The 24,677-nt window shown below is 43.1% G+C and overlaps 1 protein-coding gene across 1 annotated transcript in view; it reads left to right on the top strand.

Moving 5' to 3' along the window:
- LOC147882013 (pentatricopeptide (PPR) repeat-containing protein) overlaps positions 1 to 24,677 on the top strand; it is a 71,392-nt gene that overhangs the window by 22,324 nt on the left and 24,391 nt on the right. The window contains exon 8 of the mRNA XM_087401930.1: positions 13,465 to 13,760. Within this exon, the coding sequence (XP_087258056.1) occupies positions 13,465 to 13,760 (296 nt within the window). The remainder of the gene's footprint in view (positions 1 to 13,464; positions 13,761 to 24,677) is intronic.

Genomic DNA, 24,677 nt, shown 5'->3' with positions numbered 1-24,677 from the left:
TCCTGCGAGGTAGTGGAGCATCAATCTTACTCTCCCTGAGAGTCTGTAACAGCCAGTTTGGGACTGTTTTTGCTGCATGTATGTCTGCAATTTCTTGCTGAACCACCGATTTGCATTAGAAATATCAGCAGGGGAACCCAAGGCAATGGGTAGCAACCCCTCAAAAACATCCTCTGAAGAAGAAGGCATATGAAATTCAGCCTGAGTGTGAGCTGAATTTTCTGCAAATATCACATCTCTACTGACAATGATCTTCTGTGTAGCAAGATTGTAGAGACGGTGCCCCTTGCTTTCTGCACTGTACCCAACAAATATGCACTTAATTGCCTTATTTGACAACTTATGCCGAAATTCAACTGGCACATGAGCATATGCAAGGCATCCAAAGACACGGAAATGATCCACTGAAGGCTTTCTCCCATTCTAGACTTCATAGGGAGTTTTTGTTTTCAAAGCCTTAGTGGGAGACCGATTTAAGATGTAGTTGGCACACATTAGACCTTCAAGCCAGAATTTGCAAGGCATGTGTTTGCTTTTTAGCATACATCTGTCCATCTCCATAAGAGTTCTATTTTTCCTCTCAGCTTTGCCATTTTGCTGAGGGGTCAGCCTCACTGTGAGCTGATGCACAATACCCTTGCCTTTTAGAAAAACATCAAAATCTGCAGACAAGTATTCCCCACCTCTATCTGTGCGCAATGTCTGTATCGAGTCCAGATTCATTTTCAACCATGGCTGAAAAGTGTTTAAACACCATGAACACTTCCGATTTGCGCTTCAGCCCAAAGACCCAAGTGAAATTGGAGTAATCATCAATAAAAGTAACAAAGTAGAGATGACCACCCAATGATGGAGTCCTCATGGGACCACAGACATCACTGTGTATAAGCTGTAATTTTCGGACAGCTTTAACTGAACCATCCTTTTTGAAGGGGCATCTGTGCATCTTGCCTAAAATGCACCCTTCACAGGCATGTGGAGGAGGTATCTCAAGAGGTGGCAATGCATCAACCATAGAGTGCTTCTGAAGTGTCATCAAGCTGTTGTAATGCATGTGGCCATACCTGGCATGCCATAACTCTGCATTCTGCATGGCAGCAGTAGGAGTAGAAACTGCAAGAGCATGGGCTGCTCTTTTCTTAAAAAGATCAAGCTGAAAAAGCCCATGCAGCAGAGTACCAGATAATCTAAAGGCATAATCATTTTTTGTGTCTCGGACAGCACATTTGTCATCCTCAAAGATGACCTGAAATCCAGCCCTGTTAAGAGTGGACATTGAAAGGAGATTCTTGGTGATACCAGGCACATACAAGACATCTGAAAGTCTGAAAACTGAGCCACTAATGGCGGTAAGCTCAACTTCTCCTGTACACGTACTGAATATGACGAGTTGTTGGCACAAGTGACTTTCTTACCAACGGGAGGTGGATGCAAGGAAGTGAAGAGACACTTCCTAGAAGTGATATGCTTGGAGGAACCGCTGTCAAAATACCAAGTATTCGGTGTTTCATTGACAGTGAAAGCTGATGCATCCGTGGAAGGATCATAACTGCAAGTCAAAAAGGCATATCTATCATCATTACAAGTGGCTGTACTATCCCGAGCATCTGGAGCAGCCAGCCTAGAATCTGAAATGCAAGATAAAAAGGCATAATCCTGTCCAACAAAGTTGGCTGCAGCATCCCCAGTGTTAGATGCATGAGGAGCTGAATCTGAAACAGCCATACCGGAGCTGTTTTACTTCTCTTTTCCTGCATTCTGCAATGTGATGACCTGGCTTTTTGCAGTAATGACAAAAACCCTTCTTCTTGGGCTTACTTGCATCATTCTTAGCCTTTTGTGAAGGTTGTCTTGACCCATTGGAAGGATGATTTACTGATGTCTTTGCCTGTCCCTTTCCTTTTGACTTAAACTTTGAGAGCATAGCTTGTTCACCTGCACGTGAAGCCAAGTTTTTCCTGGTTTGCTCTTCCTAAAGCAGAAGTCCTATCAACTCATGAAAAGTGAGAGGATTTGCACCCCCCTCAATGATAAGTTCAGCGAGGTATGAAAGCTGAGATAAGTCTCAGGAAGAGAATTCAGAGTGGTGGTAATCATCTTTGAATCAGGAATAATCTCATCAATGTTCAATAATTGCTCTATGAGATCCTGTAGCTTTGTGAGGTGGACTGACATGGAGTCACCCTCTTCCATGTGTGTATTACTTAACTCTCTTTTCAAGAAAGATACCCTTGCATCATTCCGGGCTGCATACATGCTTTCTAAGATATCCCACGCTGCCTTCGAGGTCTTACACAATCAGATATGCGGAATGATAAATCTTTTCACTGAAAGAGAGATGCATGACAAAGCTAAGGCATCCCGTGAATCCCATCTCTTTTGTTCTGGAGTGGTGGCTACAGTTGCACCAACAACCTGTCCTGCAACTGCACCTGCAACTGCACCCTGTGCACGACCTCTTCCACCTCCTTGCTGGGGAGGGGTATTAGGTGCCATACCTGCTGGTTGGATCTCATCCCCATTCACATAATCCCATAAATTGCGAGAAATCAGAATATTGGGTACCATAAAACTCCATAGGGAGTAGTTGGTACCATCCAACTTGTCTTCCTGTGGAAGACCACCGAATGGGAAATCATTCTGATTTTGCTGGGCCATATCTGAGAAAGAGATTTTAGCAGATACGAAATTGATTTCCCTTACTGGGAATGAAATGCACAACTCCCAAAAAACACAGCCAAGCACTGGCTGTAAATGCAACTCAGATTTCTGCACTTGCAGTGTCAGAAATCTGTCCAAGCATCAAAAACTCTCCAGAATCTGCCAAAAGTGCTGCAAAACACTTCAAGAAAGGCAGTGTGAAATCTCCAAAATTGCTTCTCCAACACAAAAGCCCCAAAATAGACCTGAAATTGCAACCAGAAAGGGGCAAATTGAACAAAAGCCCCAAATGTTGCACAAATTTTGCTCTGACTGCAAAAGCCCCAAATTTTATTGCAAAATTGCAGTGTGAATGCAAAAGCCCCAAATTTCTTCAACACTTGCAGATTTACTGCAATGTTTGCCCAAAAAATCCAACTGTGCTCCCACAAAGCTGAGCCAAACAATGGCTATATGCAAAGAATGTGCCTGCAAATGAACCTTGCTAGTAGAACCCTGCTCAAAAGTCCTGCATTGAAAACGACTGATGCACGAAGCAAGAAGGCCCTGCTGGTACGGTGACTGTACGACAGAGTACGGATGACCGTACTGTACGGTCGACGCAGGTTGTATGGACGAAGGTTGGCGACGATGTATGGAATCTGGTGCAGGAGCGTACGGTCTGTACGGCGAAGATACCACCAACAGAACAAATAGTACGGCACAGGTACGTACGGGGTTGCAGGCTGTACGGCGACGAGCTGTACAGCCGTACGGTGCTGCACAGACTGTTTCGAGCTGTACCGAATGTACGGCGATCGTTTAGACGACTATCGCGTAGGAACTGCAGTACGGCGCAATTACGTACGGGCGCCTATGTACGGAGCTGTACGGCTGCAGGCTGTACGGCGATGGAGCTCGAAGCTTGAGCTAGAGCTGCGAGACGTCGAGAGCTAGTTCGGGAGCAGGGAGCAGGTCCAAGAGCACGATGTGCTCTGATACCAAATGTGAGAATGGGAGAGAGAGAGCAAATGAGAGCAAGAGGCAGGAGAGAGTAAGAGCTGAAAGCTTAGATGCAAATAGATGAGAGTAAGGGAGATACAACTGAAGGAGTGAGATAAGGTTTTGTCCTAGTGACAAAACCTTAGTAGTCACTAACCATAGTTAGTGGACTAACTGCGGTTAGGAGGAAAAACCTCTTAAAGAGGGAAAAGTGCCCCTAACTAGCTTATTAAATTACATTGGTCACTGCTGAATTATATCTATAATTCTAACAGTAAGCGGCGGGCCCTCCTCATCCATAGAATGGACAAGGTGATCGGTTGATTTCGAGGGGGGATCCCACCATTGGATGGGGGGTTCTATCGAAGGGGAAGCCACCTATACCCATCACAGACCTAGGTGTTTGGCACACTTATGCATGCTCACTTTATGATGTCCCGATGCAGGCACCACTTGATATGTCCTATGCCCCGGCCCACCACTTGCCACTTGTTCACTGCACAGAATGTGCGGGCTGCACTCAGCCGGCTTCATAACCGGAGAGCATGGGACCATGAGGGACTACGGACTGAGCATTTTGATCATGGACAGCGGCTTCCCACCCTCATGGAGTACCACCACCATAGTACCGATACACAAGGCAGGCGACCCCATGGATATTGGGAACTATGGCACTCTCATGATTAGCCACATGCTGGCCAAGATCTATGGATCGATACTGGAGAGGGAGATCATCAGCCATATGGAGACACATGGGCAGCGTGCTCTAGGCCAGGCAGGCTTCCGAAGATAGCACTCTACTCTAGACCACATCTTCACCTTGAGGGCTACCATTGAGGAGGCGAGGTCGAGACGCCATAAAGTCTACGCTCGTTTTGTAGACTTTTGGAAGGCCTTCGACACTGTCCCTCGATCCTGCATGATCAGGAGACTATAGGATATGCAGATTCTAGAGGTTCTGATCTTGGGAGTGGTGAGTCTATACGAGTCCGTTAGAGGGAGAGTTCGTGTCCCAGAAGGCCTATCAGACTGGGTTGAGAGCACAATCGGAGTAAAGCAGGGATGCCCTCTCTCATCGACTCTCTTCGAGCTCTACATTGATGAGATTACATCTTTCATAGACCGCCTAGGAGGCGAGGGAGCACCACTAGCAGACTTGATGATACAGATTCTACTATATGCGGATGACATAGTCCTCCTGTCATCTTCGGCAGAGGGACTACAGAGACATCTAGATGCCCTAGAGGTGTTCTACAGAGAGAGAGACCTGATGGTTAACCTTGGGAAGACCAAGGTCATGATCTCCAACACCTCTTACACAGTGCTTCACCGACTTAGCTTTACATACCAGAGTGAGCAAGTGGAGATTGTGTAGTCCTACACATACTTGGGTGCAGTTTTCATAGGGCTAGTTTTCATGATGACCCACGCAGCTAGAGCACGACTCACATGAGGGCATGGTGCCTTGGCCCGACTAGAGCGACAGTGCTTCCAGGCGCACTTCTAGGATCCACCGACGAAGTGCTGGCTTTTTGACACTCTAGTGAGGCCAACCGCCATTGTAACGCCCAAAAACTACAAGCTCAGCCAAGACCACGAATTTGACGAATACAGAATAACAGGTGATGGCACGATGAATAACCGCCCAGCCATATCTTTGGTTCAGCAAGCTCATCCAAATCTAATCTGTGAGAAGTACCTGCATGCTGAATACCAAAGCCCACAATACCCTAGATGGATCTAGTATGCCACATGTCTACAATTGAGGGCATCTCCTTAATGCTTCATTTACCCCTCTCTTGGGATATCATTGAACCATTTGCCCCTTGGCACATTTAATGCATTTAGACCCCTTAGCCTTAGATCCACCTAGTCTTGTGCCATATCACCCTCACCAAGGACCTTGACCTTAATTTCTTTTTTGATCATTTACGTGAAGCCCAAACAAATATAATACAAACATTGATCCTTTAAAGGAAAATGTCGATTGACCCTTCCGAGGTCATGTTGCCTCAACTTGAGCGTAACATTCCTTCCCTCTTCAGGCATCAGTGTCCTCGATGATAAAGTCTGGGAACACTCTCCGTAATTGGTATACGGATTCCCAGGTAGCTTTTGATAGAGGTAAACCATGCCATGCAACCAACACCGTGGGTATCTTCAGATTGCGTACTTGCATTGTTCCTTGGTTCAGGATTCTTGTTGGTTTGCGTCCTATATTATCCTCTATCTCCTGAAACAAAACAACACCCTCGATTAGTGAGTCACCTGTATGCAAAAATTTCTTTAAGCGAGAAACATGAAACACTGGGTGCACCTTACAACCCTATGGTAATTCTAATTCATAGGCTACCTTGCCTATTCTTTTTAGAATTAACCACGGCCCACAATATCGAAACTTAGCACACTCTCCTGCAGTCAAAGACTTAGAGTGCAAAGGAACTCTGAGAAAAACTCTTTCTCCTTCCTTAAATTCTCTAACGGATCTGTTTTCATCCGCATACGCCTTAGCTCTATCCATAGCTTGGCGGATGTTAGCTCTCACAAGTGCTAGCATCTCTCGCATCTGAACCACAAAGTTCGCGGCACTAGGCACTTTTTGAGGTACTCCAACTGTAGTTGGATTTGCTGGTCTATAACCATAGTTCAGCTCAAACGGACTGAACCCTGTAGAGGAATGTTTTCTATCATTATAGGCAAATTCTAACAGTGGCAACCACTTGTCCCATGTATGTTTCCTCAATGACACATATGCTCTAAGCATATCCTCTAAAATTTGGTTGATTCTTTTTGTCTGACCATCCGTTTCTGGATGATCTCCACTACTTATTCCCAACTCCGTCCTTAGTGTCTCAAACACTGCAGTCAAAAAATGACTGGTAAATTTGTCATCTCTGTTTGACACTATGGATTTGGGTAATCCATGCAAATGAAATATATGTTTAATAAACAAATCCGCCACTTGCGGGGCACTAACAGACTCTCTAGTTGGAATAAAGTGAGCCATCTTGGTAAGACGATCAACTACCACAAGGATAGAATCATATCCACCTTGTGTCGTAGGCAGACCTACAATAAAGTCCATGGAAATGCTCTCCCACCTACCTAGTGGTATTTCCAAAGGTTGTAAAAGTCCGGGTGGCTTCATCCGCTTTGCCTTACTTACCTGACACGAAAAACAATGTGTCACATATTCATGAATATGTTTTTTCATTTTCGGCCAAAAGAAATCTCGCTTCACGAGATCATACGTTTTCTTGACCCCTGGATGTCCTGCACATGGGCTATCATGGCATTGTTGAATGATTCTCTGCCTGAGATCATTTTGATTAGATACTACTACCTTGCCATTTCTTTTGAGCATACCATCTCTTATGGTATATCTTGCATAAGTTTGGCCTTTTCTGGATGCCAGGTCACTCTTTTTCTCGGGTTTGAATACATGAGCCTTAGGCCAAAGGCTCTGGACGAACTCGTCCACCTTTTGAGTTTCTCTAATCTCGGTCATTAGAGCTTTCTCTAATATCGTGAAACTCATATTGTGCATAATGCGTGACAATGCATCAGTAACTTTATTATCCTTCCCTCTTCGGTACCAAATTGTCAAGTTAAACTCCTGCATGAGTTCTGCCCACCTAGCTTGGCGGCCTCTCAAGTCAGGTTGTTTACAAAAATGTTTCAGAGTATCATGATTACCATCAACATAAAACTCTGACCCATACAAATAATGTCTCCATGTTTTCAGAGCATGGATAACAACATACAACTCTAATTCATGAGTTGGTCAATTTTGTGAGAGGGAGAAAGCTTCTTGCTTTCAAAGACTATTGGCCTTTCCTCTTGGAGGAGAACTGCTCCTACCGCAATGCCTCTTGCATCGGTTTCAAGGAAGAACGGTTCCTGGGGATCAACTATTTTTAACACCAATCTTGAGACCACAGCTTGTTTTATGGTGTTAAAACTCTCCTATTGATTCTGTCCCCATATAAAAGGTACTTTATCTGAGGTCAGATCAGTCAATGGTGATACTATTTCGGAATATCCTTTGATATGCCTTCGATAAAATTGGACAAATCCCAAGAATGATCGCAAAGCGGCCAAACTCTGAGGGATAGGCCAAGTCAGTATCGCAACCGCTTTCTTTGGATCCATTTCTACTCGCTCAAGAGTAATAATGAATCCTAAATATTCAAGTCTTACCATACACAGTACAGTTTTCTTTTTACTTACATAAAGACTAGCTTTCCTCAATGTATTGAACACTATTCTTAAGTGTTCATGATGCTTAGCAATACTTTTGCTGAACACAAGAATATTATCAATAAAATATACTACAAACTTTTCGATATACGGACGTAGTAAATCGTTCATAAGCATGACGAATGTAGCTGGAGCATTGGTAAGTCCAAACGGCATTACCAAAAACTCATAATGTCCAAACCTGGTTCTAAAAGTGGTTTTATGTACATCCTCGGCTCTAATACGGATCTGATGGTAGCCACATTTAAGATCTATCTTATTGAAAATTACGGCCCCATGTAACGCATCTAACAAATCATCGATTCGAGCCATCGGATACCTGTGCTTAGTAGTGATATTATTCAATGCTCTGTAGTCTATATAGAGGCGAAAAGTATCATCTTTCTTTTTTTTAAATATCACTGGTGAAGCAAAAGGTGAGAAACTGGGTTGAATTTGCCCCAGCTTGAGGTATTCTTCCAGTTGTCTTCGTATCTCCACTTCTTCAGTAAAACTTAATCTATAGGAAGGTCTATTTACAGGTTCTGCCCTCGGGATTAGTTCAATCTTATGCTGAACATTCCACTCTGGAGGTAACCCATAAGGTAACTCATCCCTAAAACAATCATAGAACTCCTCTGCTATTTGATCAGCCAGCTTGGCCATCTCTCCCTTTTGGGTAACATCAGTGCTAGCCGAAGGACCATCAATCGGCTCTATCGATGCTATACAAAGAAACAAAAACTTTTATTGAGCTTTTTGAACTTCCATTATGGAAACCAACGGTCCTTGAGGTATATCTTTTTCACCTCGTAAGACATACAGCACGTCATTCATCTTTAATTGATAAATGTGCTTTTTCCAATCTATGGCTGGATTCTTCCTAGAATGCCAAGCCTTACCCAAGGCTATGTTTGCATGAGCAAGCTTTGTCATTTCAAAATCAAGCATCTCAGCATAGTCCAGAATTCGAAGTTCCAATTGGTTAACCCTTTGGTCCCATACTTCAGTTGAACTCCCGTCTGCCATTCTGACTGTAAATGCATATAGTCAGATGGACTAGTCTTTAATTTCAGCCTCTTTACAAGCTTGGAGTTAATTACATTGTGCATTGACGTTGAGTTAAACAACACAATGACATCATGATTGGCTACTTGCTCTTTCATCTTAATTAACTCCGTATCATTAAAGGCTGTATACCCCGTTGTTGTGGGCTTTGATAGGACATTATCAGGTGCACTGGCTACTAGCTTAGCAATAGACACACATAACAAAATAGGTACTGACCTTTGAGAAGATCCTGCTAGCTGAATCTGCATCTGTTCTACTTTGGGACTTCTCTCCATTTCCATGTCGCATTCTGAGATCACCATCTCAGCCCTCCGACGATCCTTTTTTAGTGGACAATCTTTCCACTGATGAGACTGAAGGCATCCAAAACACAAGCCTTCTCTTCTCGCTTTTTCTCTTTGCTCTGGGTTCAAAGAAGACTTCGACCAAGCCCGGGCTGCCATTGGTGTTACTTTTCTTTTCATTCCAATGGTGGTACTTGGTTTAGGAGTCTCAACTGGCTTTGCTTGCTTGGCTTGACCACTAGGCTGTGAGGCACTTCCTTTGCTAATCTTTTCATTCCAATGGTGGTACTTGGTTTAGGAGTCTCAACTGGCTTTGCTTGCTTGGCTTGACCACTAGGCTGTGAGGCACTTCCTTTGCTAATCCACTTCTTCTTAAACCCAGTTTTCTTCGGGTACTTATACCGAGTCCCAACCTGCACAACCCCACTTGGTTTGTTCTCTTTGGCATCCTCATAGTTCAGGGCTATGGCAATTGCTTCATCTAGCGTGCTCGCATACTTGCCCGAACTTCCATCTTGATCCGATCATTCAATCCAAAGATAAAATTTTTTACCTGGATTGACTGAGGTAGAGGTTCATAAACTTTCATTACACTTTCTCTGAATTTATCAGTGTATTCCGCCACTGATAAATTTCTCTGACGAAGGTTTCGATACTGATCCCAAGCTCGGGATGCTTCGTCAGGAGGTAAGAAGTGTTTTCTAAATTCTTTTTTAAACCCCTCCCAAGTAGTGGATGCCACTCCATCTTTTTGCTGTTTTATCCTCCACCTATCTGCTGCCTCATTAAACATATGGGTGGCCTCACGGATTTTCTTCATATCATTCCTGATTTCACAAATGGCGAAGGCCTCGTCCCATTTGTGTAACCAAGTCTCTATGATATTGGAACTACGGTCAGACATCCGACCAGAATACTTTTCTGGCCTATAATTGGCAATATTAGGCACCTTAGCCCTCCTAGGCTCGATCGTATGAACACTGGTTTCAGGCTCCATTGGAGATTTACCTTTCTCTTCATGAGATGGTCTAGCAGACATACTATAAACCATTTTCCTGAGCTCGGATTGCCCTACATTTGCTTGTAACTGTTGCACTAAAATCTGTTGCAAGGCATCCTCCAATAATGCAATCCTACCAGATAGTGTATGGCCTGTTGGGCGCGACACCTGTGGGGTTGGCCGGACTCCCGACTCTACGGGATCCACCCTAGAAGCTTCTTCTTCTACTTCCATTTAGGTCGATGGGTGTTTTTAAATAAATAAATAAATAAATAAAACACCGCCTAAAATTGTATTTACGAATTGTCACAATTTCCCTATGCTAGGGAGTGCTTGCAATCTAGACAACTACAACTTCACAATTGCACAAGCATCTATCCCACTAACTGAATGTCTTGTTGTAAATTGAAAACTGCTTCACAACTGTTACTTTTTGGGCATATGTGAAAAACAGACTAAACTGTGTAAAACCAGAAATCAATTGGAAATAGGAAATCCACGAAAAGTGAAGTAAGATGCTCCCTAATAATTCCTTCTCAAAGTTGGGATGAACTCTCCTCACAATCATTGCTTTTCAATGGGACACTGCTAAGTCTCATGCCATGTTTGCTTTCGTATTATCCCTTCAAAGTTGAATATCGTGTGACTTATATACGTTTACCTCTCTTCTGAGCGTATGGTTCAGTATGAAATTCAAAGCAAAGCCTCTTAATGTTATACTCGTCCAAAAGCTCCGGGATAACAATTATGGGATCGCCCTTGAATAGCAACTAACGCAACTCATTTTTTCCACAACGGGAGCCCAGGTTGCTCAAGCTTTTGCTCCTTAATTATGACGCTAGGGCCATCGCACCTGAATATCTCTTCCCCAACCTTCACGTTTCTCCTTCAAGCTGTAGGAGTTAACAGTAGAAGAGGCAGGAGGGACGTGAACCACGAAAGAATTGATGAGGGAGATATTTGACGATCGATGAAAGGAAGTTAATGAGCATCGTCGTCCTACTTTGACTCCATAGTCTCTTCCGTCGAGTTCATCACGTGCACTACCCAAACACGTCTGATGAACCAGTGCTCACATATCCGATATTAGAATCTCCTCATGTCAACCAGGTACGTAAATTCACAAGGTCTTACCCCCTTCCCTGTACGTGATAGCTCTACGCACTCAGACGACCATCCGCTCCTTAAAGATCCTCCGATATACTTTTTGTGACCTTAGCACAGAGCCGTAGCTGTTTCACGCTCCAAAAATGCTCTGTATTAAACGTAATTAAAGGCGACACGAGGTGGTCAATCTGATGGTGAAGAAGACAAACCTATGCGTCTGAATTCTGTTTCCTAGAATGTATCCACTGTGCTCTGATACCAAATTGTAACGCCCAAAAACTACAAGCTCAGCCAAGACCACGAATTTGACGAATATAGAATAACAGGTGATGGCACAATGAATAACCGCCCAGCCATATCTCTGGTTCGGCAAGCTCATCCAAATCTAACCCGTGAGAAGTACATGCACGCTGAATACCAAAGCCCACAATTCCCTACATGGATCTAGTATGCCACATGTCTACAATTGAGGGCATCTCCTCAATGCATCATTTACCCCTCTCTTGGGATATCATTGAACAATTTACCCCTTGGCACATTTAATGCATTCAGACCCCTTAGCCTTAGATCCACCTAGTCTTGTGCCATATCACCCTCACCAAGGACCTTGACCTTAATTCCATTTTGATCATTTACGTGAAGCCCAAACAAATATAGTACAAACATTGATCCTTTAAAGGAAAATGTCGACTGACCTTTCTGAGGTCATTTTGCCTCAACTTGAGCGTAACAGCCATGTATGCGGCACCTTTTTGGGGGTGTGATCTTTCAGCAGCAGAATGGAAGAGATTTGAGCGGCTACAGGTGATTATGGGCTCCAGGATGATCGGAGTAAGCCCTCGGTCCCCCATCAGATAGTATAGGTAGAGTTTGCCATGATGCCATCTTTCAGACAGTGACTTTCCTCCACAGAGTTTGGGACCTACCTCGTGAGAGACTTCCGAGGCTGGCGCTAGAGTCCTTCACATGACTATCGGAGAGTGGGGCAGGTATAGCATGGTTGCCTGAGGTTGGGAGGGTGGCTCGCAAAACCAAGGCAAGCCCTAGCTAGGTGGCCCATCTATCTATACCGAAGGCACTGCCTTTGGTAGGCTTGAAACCTTGACACTCGACCTCAACCAGAGTCTCCAGAAGTGTTCAGGTCATCCATGATCAGTTGCCTTTTGAGACTCCGTTGTCTTAGAGTACCGAGGCTGCTGTGGTCAAGCTCTCGAGCATAGTGTTGAAACAAGCCGTACGTGAATAAACTGTATGAAGTTTGACATTGATGAATTTGTTCGTTAATATAGTGAAATAACTTATTATTCGTACTTAGGTGCTTTTTTGCTTTGGTAACCCTCTTCTTTATTGATTTATTATTCTTATTTTTTAATTTAAAAATAAACTAAAAAAAGCTTGTCTTTTATTTAAGTTTCATTTATTTCCTTGTATTTGCGTTGGTTTATCTATTGTACCTTGTGTGAGCACTAGTGTTTCTTTTGTTCAGTAAACAAAAGGTGCCTTTTGCATCTTTGGGAAAGTGTGATCTGCTTTTCTAAAATGTGTGTGCATCCATGCAACTTTTCACATAATCTCTGTCGGTGTGTATGCACGTGCGCGTGTGTGTGGTATTTCTTTTTCTTCTTTTTTGTTGCTGTAATTCAAGTTATTTGGGTTGGGATTTCAAGCATTGTAACCAGGCTACTTAGGGCATTGGGCTTAGGAGTGTAGGGGTGGAAGGCGTAGTTCATTTGGGCATGGATTATAAAATAAGGTATCTGCTCATTGTAAAAGGAGTATGCATACTTGCAAGTGATTTTGGAATCTTTTTTTTTAACAGGGAGAGATTTTGGAACCTTTTGAAACCCATAAGCATAGCTTTGATTACTAAGTTATTCTTATTTCTCTCTCTTACTCTTAATTTTGTTTGGTATCTCTTACAAACCCCTTTCTTCCCTTGTCTCTTTCTCTCTTCATTGTAAGATTGGATATATTTCCGTCTTATGAAGGTATATAGGTTGACATTTTAAGTTTTTTTATTCTAAAGGTCTAGCTTTTGTGTGTCTGCACTAGCTAATTTGATGGAAAATATAATTTCATCTCTGAATATGTTGAGTGAATATTACCTTGGAAAAATTTCAGGTGGACAAGGGTGCAGCTGTCATTGAGAAGATGGTACTGGCTGGCGTAAATCCAGATGAGCGCACCTACACTATTATAATGGAAGGCTACGCACATGCTGGAGAGGTCGGAACTGCATTTGAATATTTCAAAAAATTGAAACAAGAAGGTCTGAAAGTTGACATCTTTTGTTATGGAGCATTGCTAAAGGGGTGTTGTAAAGCTGGTCGGATGCAAAGTGCTCTGGCTGTGACAAGGGAGATGGCTTCAGCTGGGATAATTCGAAATGCCTACATCTACAATATTTTACTGGATGGGTATTAATTTTTCTTGTACAAAGCAGTAATCTTTTATGTACCTTGAAACAACGCTCTGGAATTTGCTGTTCTAGCTTCTTGTATTATTTTTTCAGTTGAAGTATTATTGGGTGTCCATTAGTGATTGTATTTCTGGATTTTCTTGACTAGTCTCAACTCAGAAGAAATGCCTTTCAACACTTGGAATTTCTTGCGAGCTGAAGCAGCCTTGTCATAATCTGTGAATTGAAAGCATTGCAAGTAGTCTTTCCGTTTCATGTGACTGTGTGGGTGTGTGGATTTGTATGTGTGAGAGCATATTTTTATACTATGGTCTACACCCACTGTTGGGCACTGATTGTGAGAAAGTGTGGGAGCAAGCAATAGAGTGAGAGAAGATCAAACGTAGAATGCAATAGAAGAGATAAAGTGAGTACAAGTGAGGAGATGGTTTTGTCCAAGTGACAAAACCATACTAACCACTAACTGTGGTTAGGGGCAAAAACCTCCTAGTGAGGGAAAAGTGCCCCTAACTCACTTATGGATTACATTGGTCACTGCCTATAATTCTAACACCCCCCCTGCTATGCCAATGTGATTTACAAGGAAGTGATCAATCATCAAAAGGAGATAAGTTCAGGGCACTGGGAAATGCCTTAAACTTCTCACGTGGAAGTGCTTTGGTGAAGGTGTTTGCAACATTGTCATGTGTTGACACATAGATCATACTGATCTCCCCTACATGCAACTTCTCTCTAACATAATGATAATGAACCTCAATGTGTTTTGTGCGAGCGTGAAACATAGGATTCTTTGCCACTACTATAGCACTTTGACTATCAGTGAGAATTGGAGAAGGACCCTCCAAATCAGAGATGAAGATCAGCAAACAAACGACACAGCCAAACACATTCAACTGTCACTGTGAAAGCTGCTCTGTACTCAGCTTCACATGCGGAAGTAGCCACAGTAGATTGTTTCTTGTTTAGCCAAAAAATGCAAGCTTTTTGCCTAAAAAGAAACAATTACTACTAGTGGATTGCTTGGTGTCATGGTCTACAACCCAATCTGAGTCACTGTAAGCATGCATCTGCAAGTCACCCCCCTGGGAAACATCAAACCATAAGATTTTGTGCCTTGCAAATAACGGAAGATGTGTTTTATAGCTTGCCAATGTGTTGTCTTTGGGCTGTGCATATACTTGCTCACGTGAGATACTGCATACTGAATATTGGGCTGTGTATTGCACAAATAAATGAGGCATCCAACAACTTGGTTGTAAAGTGTGGCATCCACTGGTTCACCTGCATCATACATAGTAAGCTTCAGCCCTGGCTCCATGGGAGTGGTCATAGGCTTACAATCTTGCATGTTGAACATATCCAAGAGATTTTGCACATACTTGGATTGAGACATAACAATGCCACGCTTGTCTTGTATGAACTGGATCCCCAAATAGAAATTTAACATGCCCAAATATGTCATGTCAAATTCAACTTTCAATTCAGCCTTGAAGTTTGCAATTATTTCCTCATTTGACCTTGTGAGCAGCATGTCATCTACATAAAGAATGACCACCGAAATATCCCCCCCATCCTTCTTGATGTAGAGGGTGCTTTCCGTGGGACTATTGTGTAACCCCTTACTTGCCAGGAAGGCATCAATCTTGGCATACCATGCACGTGGGGCTTGTTTCAGCGCATATAAAGCTTTATTCAGCTTGCAAACTTGAAGGGCATTGCCCAAAAGTTCAAAACCAAGAGGTTGTTTGACATAAACCTCTTCTTTAAGTCCGCATTAAGGAAAGCTGTTTTTATGTCCAATTGATGGACATTCCAAACAAAATTTGCAGCTATGGCAATAACTGACCTGATGGTGGTCATCTGGGATGTAGGAGCAAAAGTCTCCTCAGAATCTATGCCCTTTTTATGAGCATAGCCTTTGGCAACCAGTCGTACCTTGTACCTTTCAATGGACCCATCTGGCTTCCTTTTCACTTTGAAAACCCATTTGGTACCAATGGCATGTTTTCCTAGTGGCAAATCCACAACATCCCAAGTCTGATTTTTCTCAATGGACTGCGATTCATTGTGCATGGCATTCATCCAATGCACATTATCCTTGGCTTCTTCAAATTGTGCATGGCATTCATCCAATGCACATTATCCTTGGCTTCTGCAAAAGAGTCAAGTTCTTCTTCATCAAGAAGTGTATCTGCATAAGCTGTCTCAACAGAAAGAGCTCCCCCTGCGTGCCTTATTGCACTACGAGTTTTGCCAGGCAAAGGTGCCTCAAGTCTACTCTCCCTGAGAGTCTGTAGCAACCAATTCAGAATTGTTTTGGCTGCATGTATCTCTTGAATCTCTTGTCTGACAACATCATCCACACCCTGTGGAGGAACAAAATCAGTATGTGGCTGAATCGGGGCATGTGGATCAAGAGGAGGTTGCTGTAAATTCTGATTTTCAGCATGAGCCTCAGCTGGGGAACCAAAAGCTATAGGAAGCATCCCTTCAAAAACATCATCTAAAGAAGCTGGAATAGCAAATTCAGCATGTGTATGAGCTGAATTCTCTGAAAAAATAACATCTCTACTCACAAAAATCTTGCGAGTGGCAGGATTGTAGAGACGATAGCCTTTGCTTTGTGCACTATATCCAACAAAGAAACACCTAAGTGCCTTATCTGACAACTTATGTCGAAACTCCACAGGCACGTGGGCATATGCAACACAACCAAAAACTCTAAAGTGATCCAATGAAGGCTTTCTCCCATTCCAAGCCTCATAGGGAGTGATTGTCTTCAAAGCCTTTGTGGGAGCTCGATTCAAAACATAATTGGCACACATGAGGCCTTCGAACCAAAATCTGTGAGGCAACTTTTTACTAGTAAGCATGCATCTATCCATCTCCATGAGAGTGCGTTTTTTCTGCTCAGCTTTGCCATTTTGCTGAGGTGTAAGCCTCACTGTAAGCTGATGTGTGATGCCTTTCTCTTTCAAAAATGCCTCAAATTCATGAGACATATACTCCCCTCCTCTGTTAGTGTGAAGTGTCTGCACCTTGAGTCTTGTCTCATTTTCAACCATGGCCACAAAGTGTTTGAAATGCATAAACACATCTGATTTTTTCTTCAGGCCATAGATCCAAGTATAATTGGTTTAGTCATCTATGAATATAACATAATATAGATGACCACCAAAAGCAGGTGTCCTCATGGGACCGCAGACATCAGTGTGTATGAACTGTAATTTGCGAGTAGCTCTTACTGCACTATCCTTTTTAAAAGGAAATCTATGCACCTTACCAAGGATGCATCCCTCACATGCATGAGGAGGAGGTGACTCCAAAGGAGGCAATGCATACCATAGCATGCTTCTAAAGTGTCATTAAGCTGTCATAGCTCATGTGCCCATATCTAGCATGCCATAACTCCGCATTCTGCATGGCAGCAGTGGGAGTGCTCACTGAAAGTGTAAGATCAGATCTTTTCTGATAAATATCAAGCTGAAAAAGACCCCGATACAAAGTGCTAGACAACATCAAAGCATAATCATTCTCTTTGTCTCGGACTGCACACTTAGTATCGTTAAATATGACCTGAAATCCTTCTCGATTGAGAGAGGACAGTGAAAGTAAATTCTTCTTTATACCTGGCACATAAAGAACATCAGTAATTCTGAAATCTGTGCCATCCGTGGAGGTGAGTATGATGTCACCCACTCCACACACTGAATAAGAAGAATTGTTTGCATATGTCACCTTCTTTTTAGCGGGTGGTGCATGTAGAGATGCAGAAAGACTCTTCCTTGAAGTGATGTACTTGGAAGCACCACTATCAAAGTGCCAAGTGTTTAGTGTCTCATTGACACTGAAAGAGCATGCATCCTTTGAAGGGTCATAGCTGCAAGTCAAGAAAGCATACGAGTCATTCTCAAGAGTGGCTGTAGTATCTGGACTAGCCACTGGAAAATCTGAAATGCAAGACAAAAAGGCATAATGCTCTTCCACAAAGTTGGCTGTAACATCCCCTCCTCCATGTGCATTAGGAGCTGATGCATCTGAGACAGCCAAACCCGAATCCTTTTTCTTTTCCTTAGCTATTCGCTTCTTGCATTCACCAATGTAGTGATCCGGCTTCTTGCAGTAGTGACAAATGCCCTTCCTCTTAGGCTTCTCTACAGCACCTTTAGCCTTATGAGAGGGCTGTCCCGAATCAGCTTTATGTTGATGTGTGGGCTGATTTCCATGTTGCTTTTGCTGCCCTTTCCCTTTGGACTTAAAATTTGAAAGCATGGCATGCTCACTAGCTCGTTGTTTCCATGTTCTTTCTTGTATGCTCTTCTTGCAACAAGAGTCCTACCAACTCGTGAAAAGAGAGAGGATTGCTACCCCCCCTCAATGACAAATTCAGTGAGGTATGGAAACCGAGATAGTACTCAAGAAGAGAATTCAGAGTGGTGGTAATCATCTCTGAATCCAGAGTGGTGGTAATCATCTCTGAATCCAGAATAATCTCATCTATATTCAGCAACTATTCCCTCAAATCTTGAAGTTTTGTGAGGTGAGCATTCATGGAATCTTCCTCATCCATGTGTGTATGAGATAGCTTTCTCTTCAGGAATGAGACTCTGGCATAATTTCTTGCTGCAAACATGCTCTCTAAAATCTCCCAAGCTGCCTTAGAGGTCTTGCATGACCGAATGTGAGGAATGATACACCTCTTGACAGAAAGAGAAATAATTGAAAGAGCTTGTGCATCCCGTGAATCCCACCTTTTCTCTTCTGCTGTGGGAGCCATGAAAGTAGCAGCTGCTGCTCCTACCACTTGTCCTGCACCTTGATCTCTACCCCTGCCTCCACGTGTAGGAGTGACAGGTGTAGCCACAATCTCTAGCCTTGTCTCATCTCCATTGACATAATCTCGGAGATGTCTGCCAACTAGAATGTTGCGCACCATAAAGCTCCACAGGGAGTAGTTGGTGCCATCCAACTTATCCTCCTATGTGAGGACTCCAAAGATCTCATTGGGATTGTTCTGAGCCATATCTGTCAGACAACTAAAAAATGCAGCAAACTAGACAAGTTAAAATCCCTTCCTGGGATGTAAGATGCACAACCAAAGTCTGAAAAAAAAAAAGCCCAATATGACAATTGCTCTCACAACTTATCAAAGGCTTAAAATGTATCAAAATGCTTTGCAAATGCCCAAAATGTGCAAAAAGTGGCAAATGTCTGCAATGTGACTCAAACTGAGTCCAAAACTGCTTGCAAAGCTCCCAAATGATCTGTCCACTGCCTAATTGCATCCAAAATGCAAAAGCCCCAAATTCTTGCAAGAAATTGCAACTGAAAGAGGGCAAGTTGACCAAAAGCCCCAATTTCGCAATTATCAGCAAAAGCCCCAAATTTTGTCTGCAAGATTGCAAGTAGAACCAAAAAGCCCCAAATTTTTGGAGCAGATTCTGCAACCTGACTACAATGCCTGCAACAAACAAAATGCCCCAAATGTGCTCCCAAAATCTAAGCCAAACAATGGCTATCTGCAAAGTGCACCTGCACATGAAAAACTGCAAAGTAATCCTGCAAGAAGGCCCATCACTTGAAATTGCACTGGCTGGAGCAAAATTCACAAGAATGCACTGTCTGCAAGGTAGCTGTACGGACAGTCTGAGTGCTGTACGGTATGTATGGACTAGACTGTACGGCGGTGTTGTACCAACGGAACAGCTATACGGACAGTAGGTAGGCAGCTACACAAAATCGTACGGGCGATGTACGGACAGAGTACGGTGGTACAGTGATGTACTTTGTACGTCGTTGCCACGTGTGAGTACATACGTTGTACGGTAATAGTACGGTGCAACAGTCACACCAGCGAGCTTGTATGGCAGACTTGCGATGGTGGTACGGAAGGGCAGGGTAACTGCAGTTCCGTACAGTCGTATGGACTGTACGGACGCACGGTGACTGTACGGATGGTGAGCTTTGACGGGAGTTGTACAAAGTGCTGCGAGCGTACGGAATGGTACGGATGGAGTGCAGCAGCAAGACTACGAGCTGTACGGAATGAGGAGCTTGCGGGTAAGGAGTAGGTCCAAGAGCTCAAGTTGCTCTCATACCAAATGTGAGAAAGTGTGGGAGCAAGAAGCAAGAGAGTGAGAGCAGAGCAAAACGTAGAATGCAATAGAAGAGATAAAGTGAGTACAAGTGAGGAGATGGTTTTGTCACTTGGACAAAACCATACTAACCCCCTAACTGTGGTTAGGGGGAAAAACCTCCTAGTGAGGGAAAAGTGCCTCTAACTCACTTATGGATTACAGTGGTCACTACCTAGAATATGCCAATAATTCTAACATTGATGTTGTCAGTGGGGATGTCATAGTAGCTAGTCCTTGCTATGCGTTGATACACAGAAAATGGTATAGACAAAAGAAGCTAAGATAACACACACGCACCAATCTTTGATTCCAGTAAACACAAACAATCACTCAGATAGTTTCTTCTTCTTCACAAAATTCCATGTGATATACATACTTAGGAAGGTCCTCCTCATCAACTTGAGCTACCCCTGCCCATTCCTCTTCTTTCACCCGCAAAAGCAAAGACCATTGGTACCCAAGAACCTCTTGAACAACACTTCAATCTGAAAACCCTCAAAATACACACCGAGTACTTTTGGGCCAAGCTCAAGAGATAAAATCATCATATACTTTCAGGTTTGTATAAGAGAAAACAAACTGCAGCAGGAGCTCGAGGGATCAGCAGCAATGTGGGCTCGAGTTCAAGAGCACTTGCACCAGTATCCAAAGCAGGGATCCTTGACACAGGCATTGAGACAAACCCCCACAAAAAAAACTGACTGATCATGAACCACACAGACTCGAAGAGAACCAAAAGACTACACAACCCGAGACAGATGAACTTACAACTGAACTTTTGCCCAAAACTCAGAAAACAGCTAGCCTCAGAATTCTATGAACCCACAGCTAAAACTCCTAAGCTTCCATCAAGGACAACAGGACGTAACTCTTCACATAGTCATAACTTCACCACAGCATCTCCTTCATGTGGAGAAAACCAGCAACACACCCTCTCTTATCATCACGGAGCATTCAGAATCTGTCCACTCCAAATTTGCAGTCGTGATTTACAGCCGAGAACCCCAAGACTCCAGCAAAAGCAAACAGCCCGTACTCGTTGCACAAGCCAAGTCTCTTAGGCTCCCAACAAAAGTAAGCAGTTCGTAGCTTGGCATATGATCAAAATAGCACCACAGCATCACCTTCCCCGTCGCCCAAGGTCCTCCACGCAAAGGTAACTGCCTCAAAGCTCTTGTACTTGCTCACAGAGTACTTGAGTCTCTCTTCTCCTTCACATCTGCATAGAGACGATGCCACAGTATTGCCTTCTCTGTCGTCAAACCTCAGTATCCATAGCCTAACCTCTAATCACATGCCCTCCTTAGCATGATGATCCTGGCCCGTATCAAGAACTCCAACCAAAGCAACAATCAGTGCCTCGTTCGTCACTTACAAACCTGCACCCTCCGAACAAGCTTCTAGCTCACGTGCAACTAACGATCAACTATCTTGTATCAGGGACTCCATCGTCGCAGCTTCTCCCCTGGACTTGGTTCACACGATCTCCACAGACAATGTATTCTAGCCTCTCAAGAGCAGCCATCGTCGGCACTTTCAGTAGAGCTTACGTACTTCATTCTTCCACCTTTACATGAAGATAGCCAACAGAGTAGACCTCCCGTCAACACACAAGCCATGGGACTCATGGACTCCCGTAGTCGGAGAAGCTCCCATTTCTAGAACGCGTCACAACCTCCCTTCCTCTCTCAGCATCACGGTCGTCCAGCCTTCTCCTCTAGGAGCCCTCCGAGTGCGGCGTAGATCCTTAAAAAAATGCAAATACCCTCAAGGCACATTAAATTCACATTTTAGACCTTTTAGTCACACAATTCCCACACACATTAGCATGCACATTAAGGCTTGCATCCACTCCCGTAAACCCACATGAAAAGCCCCTTGACATGGGCACCATAACATATCAAATTCCCGTAACATGCAAGACCGCATTGACTCAGGAAAATTATAAAAACCCCTTCATGACTTGACTTTACATGAACCCAAAAAAACATTTCACTTGACCACACACTGGATACCCTCGCCTTTGGAGGTCTGGTACAACCACATTGCATTTCATCATTTCTCATGAAGTCCCTGCAAAACATACTTTATTGTCTCAAAAAACTATATATTAGTCCATCATGCTTGTGAAAGAAAAATCCACAAATGCCAAAATCTCACAATGTGTACAACTATGTGCCTAGCCACAACTATATATAGTGCTAAAAAACTGGGTACAGGTTTTGTCCTATCATTTTGCCCATCCCCCAGTCTGCAGACACTCATGTATCATCAGAGATATCATCATCTATGAGGTCTTCTGGCTTGTCTTGTTTCATCACAGTAGGTCCACAGCTGCCCACACTCATGATCCTATGAAAGTATTTCTTTAGTCTAAAGCCATTGACTCTATTCTTATGCTGCTGACCATCTAAATCCTCAAGTTAATATGAGCCATTTTTGAATTTCTTCGTCACATGGAAAGGTCCATCCCATTTGGTCACAAATTTCTTCTTGAAGCTTGAATCCAGACTATTGTTGTATCTCAAAACTAGGTCACCCTCCTCGATTTTTTTATCCGTAAACTTCTTGTTTGCTGTCATACCAATACATCCCCCAAGTAGGCTCTATTGCAAATAACTCTGCGTCTGGTAAATCATTCGGGATGCCTTCTAGAAGTATCTCATTGGATTCCAACCTACTCAGGCAATCCACCATCCAGGTGTATGCACTATCGTTTAGTCAAATTCGTGCAAAAGGAGTATCCATTGTGCCAATCTCCCGGTTGGTTGCACCTTGTTTACCAAGTACAATAGTGCCTTGATCTTGTTCCCAGTAGGTAATAACAGAATTTTCCTAGAGAAAAAATCATTCCAATACCTTCTCTCTCTATGAATGAATAATTCCTTTCCGCACTAGTGAGTGTCCGACTTCCGGAGTACACTGGTTGATACCATCCCTTGCATCATTTTTGCATCAAGACTATGCCGATGGCAATGTCTAATGCATCTCCACAAACTGGAAGTCCGGACTCCAATCCGGTGATTGTAGTAACGGGGCAACTACTAGGATCTTCTTCAACAACCAGAATGCTTTCTCCTATTCTGGTCCCCAAAGAAATGGAGCATCCTTCTTGGTCAGCTTGGTGAGAGGCTCGAAAGCATATGACAACAAATATTTGACACTTCTTAACATTCAACGAGACCTTGGCCTTCTGGATGGCTTCCACTTTCCTGGAATCTATTGCCATTCCCTCTTTTGAAATAATGTTACCTAGCAACACTTATCTCTTTAGTGCAAATGCACACTTTGCTGGGTTTAAGCTAAACGTGGCACTTGTGCACTTCTCAATGCACAATTGCAACTACTCATCTTTTTTTCGGAACATGTTGAAGTCGTCGAGGAACACCCACATGAATGTGGTCAGATATGATTCAAAGACCTTTTGGATCCATGACTGAAACCTTGGTGGTGCATTCTTCAATCCAAATGTCATGACATTGCTGGTGTGTACACTCCCCATTGCATGACAAACATTGTTTTGTTTTTATCTTCCTCGGCCATCTGTATCTAGTTGTACCCACTAAAGCCAGCCAAAAAATTGTATATTTGATGTCTTGCCATAGCATCTAGCAATGTATCACAAAAAGATAAAGGAAATGGATCTGTGATCATCGTTGCATTCAGCTTCCTGCTCTCTTTTGATTCTCCTCTTGAATTAAAGCATAATGTTCCACCGCTTAGTTGTGCTTCTTGCAAATCCAATAACCGGTTTTGGAAAGTAGAATTTGAATCCTCATTCATCTTCATTAACATCTGTAATGCAGGAATTTCTACTTCCAAGCGTAACAGAGCTTCTTTCCTGTAAACAAGATGAAATGGTGAAAACTGGGTGACTTCTTTTACTGCAACTCTGTAAGCCCATAGAGCCCAGTGTAAAGCAAGGTCCCACTCCTTCTCATGTGTTCTCATGATCTTTCCTATGATATTAGTACACACACCATTAAATTTTTCATTCATCCCATCACATTGAGGATAATAGGGACTTGCATATCTGTGTTTAATCTTCAGCTTACCACATAATAAATCCATCAGTTCACTCCTGAAACCTGGACCTCTATCAGAAAGCAACTCCAGTGGCACACCAAATCTACAACATATATCCTCATACACAAATTTACATACAGATTTTGCATTGACAGCCTATACTGCTCGTGCTTCAGCCCATCTCATCAAGTAATCCACAGCTGTTAGCATATAAAAATTTCCCCTGGCTGTCATTGGTAGAGGACCGATGGCATCTATTCCCCATTTCTCAAAAATATCATAAGCAAGCATGATATTTTTGAGGCCTGGATGTAAGATCCTCTTACTCATCTGCTAACACTGTAGGCATGACCTGCACCAATGTCTTATGTCTCTTTGGAGGGATGGCCACACATACCCTTCTGTAAGTATTTTCCTTAGCATGATTTTGAAAGCAAAATGTCCTCCACATACTCCCTCATGATTAGCTTGTAGGATATGAAAAACTTCTTCATGCCAGGGGATTCTTCTGAGCATTAGATCAGCCCCCTTCATGTAAAGAGCATCATCTATCAAACAATAAGAGGGTCAGCTTTTAATAAATCTGTATTTTCTTTGTTTCGGAACTTCTTCAGGCACTTTACTAGTTAACAGGAAGCTTTCCTCACAAGCCAATGTCTCCCTTCCTTTTGTATAAGGGCTCCTACACACCTACTGCATCAACATAAGCTGCTGTAATTTCCTGCGCAGCATCATGTGCATTTACATTCTTA

Source organism: Dipteris shenzhenensis, chromosome 30, assembly GCF_047967505.1.
Source record: "Dipteris shenzhenensis isolate YYH24624 ecotype China chromosome 30, Dip_SZ_1.0, whole genome shotgun sequence".
NCBI lineage: Eukaryota > Viridiplantae > Streptophyta > Polypodiopsida > Gleicheniales > Dipteridaceae > Dipteris > Dipteris shenzhenensis.
The sequence above is the reverse complement of the archived record's forward strand: the minus strand, read 5'-3'. Positions and strand labels throughout refer to the sequence as shown.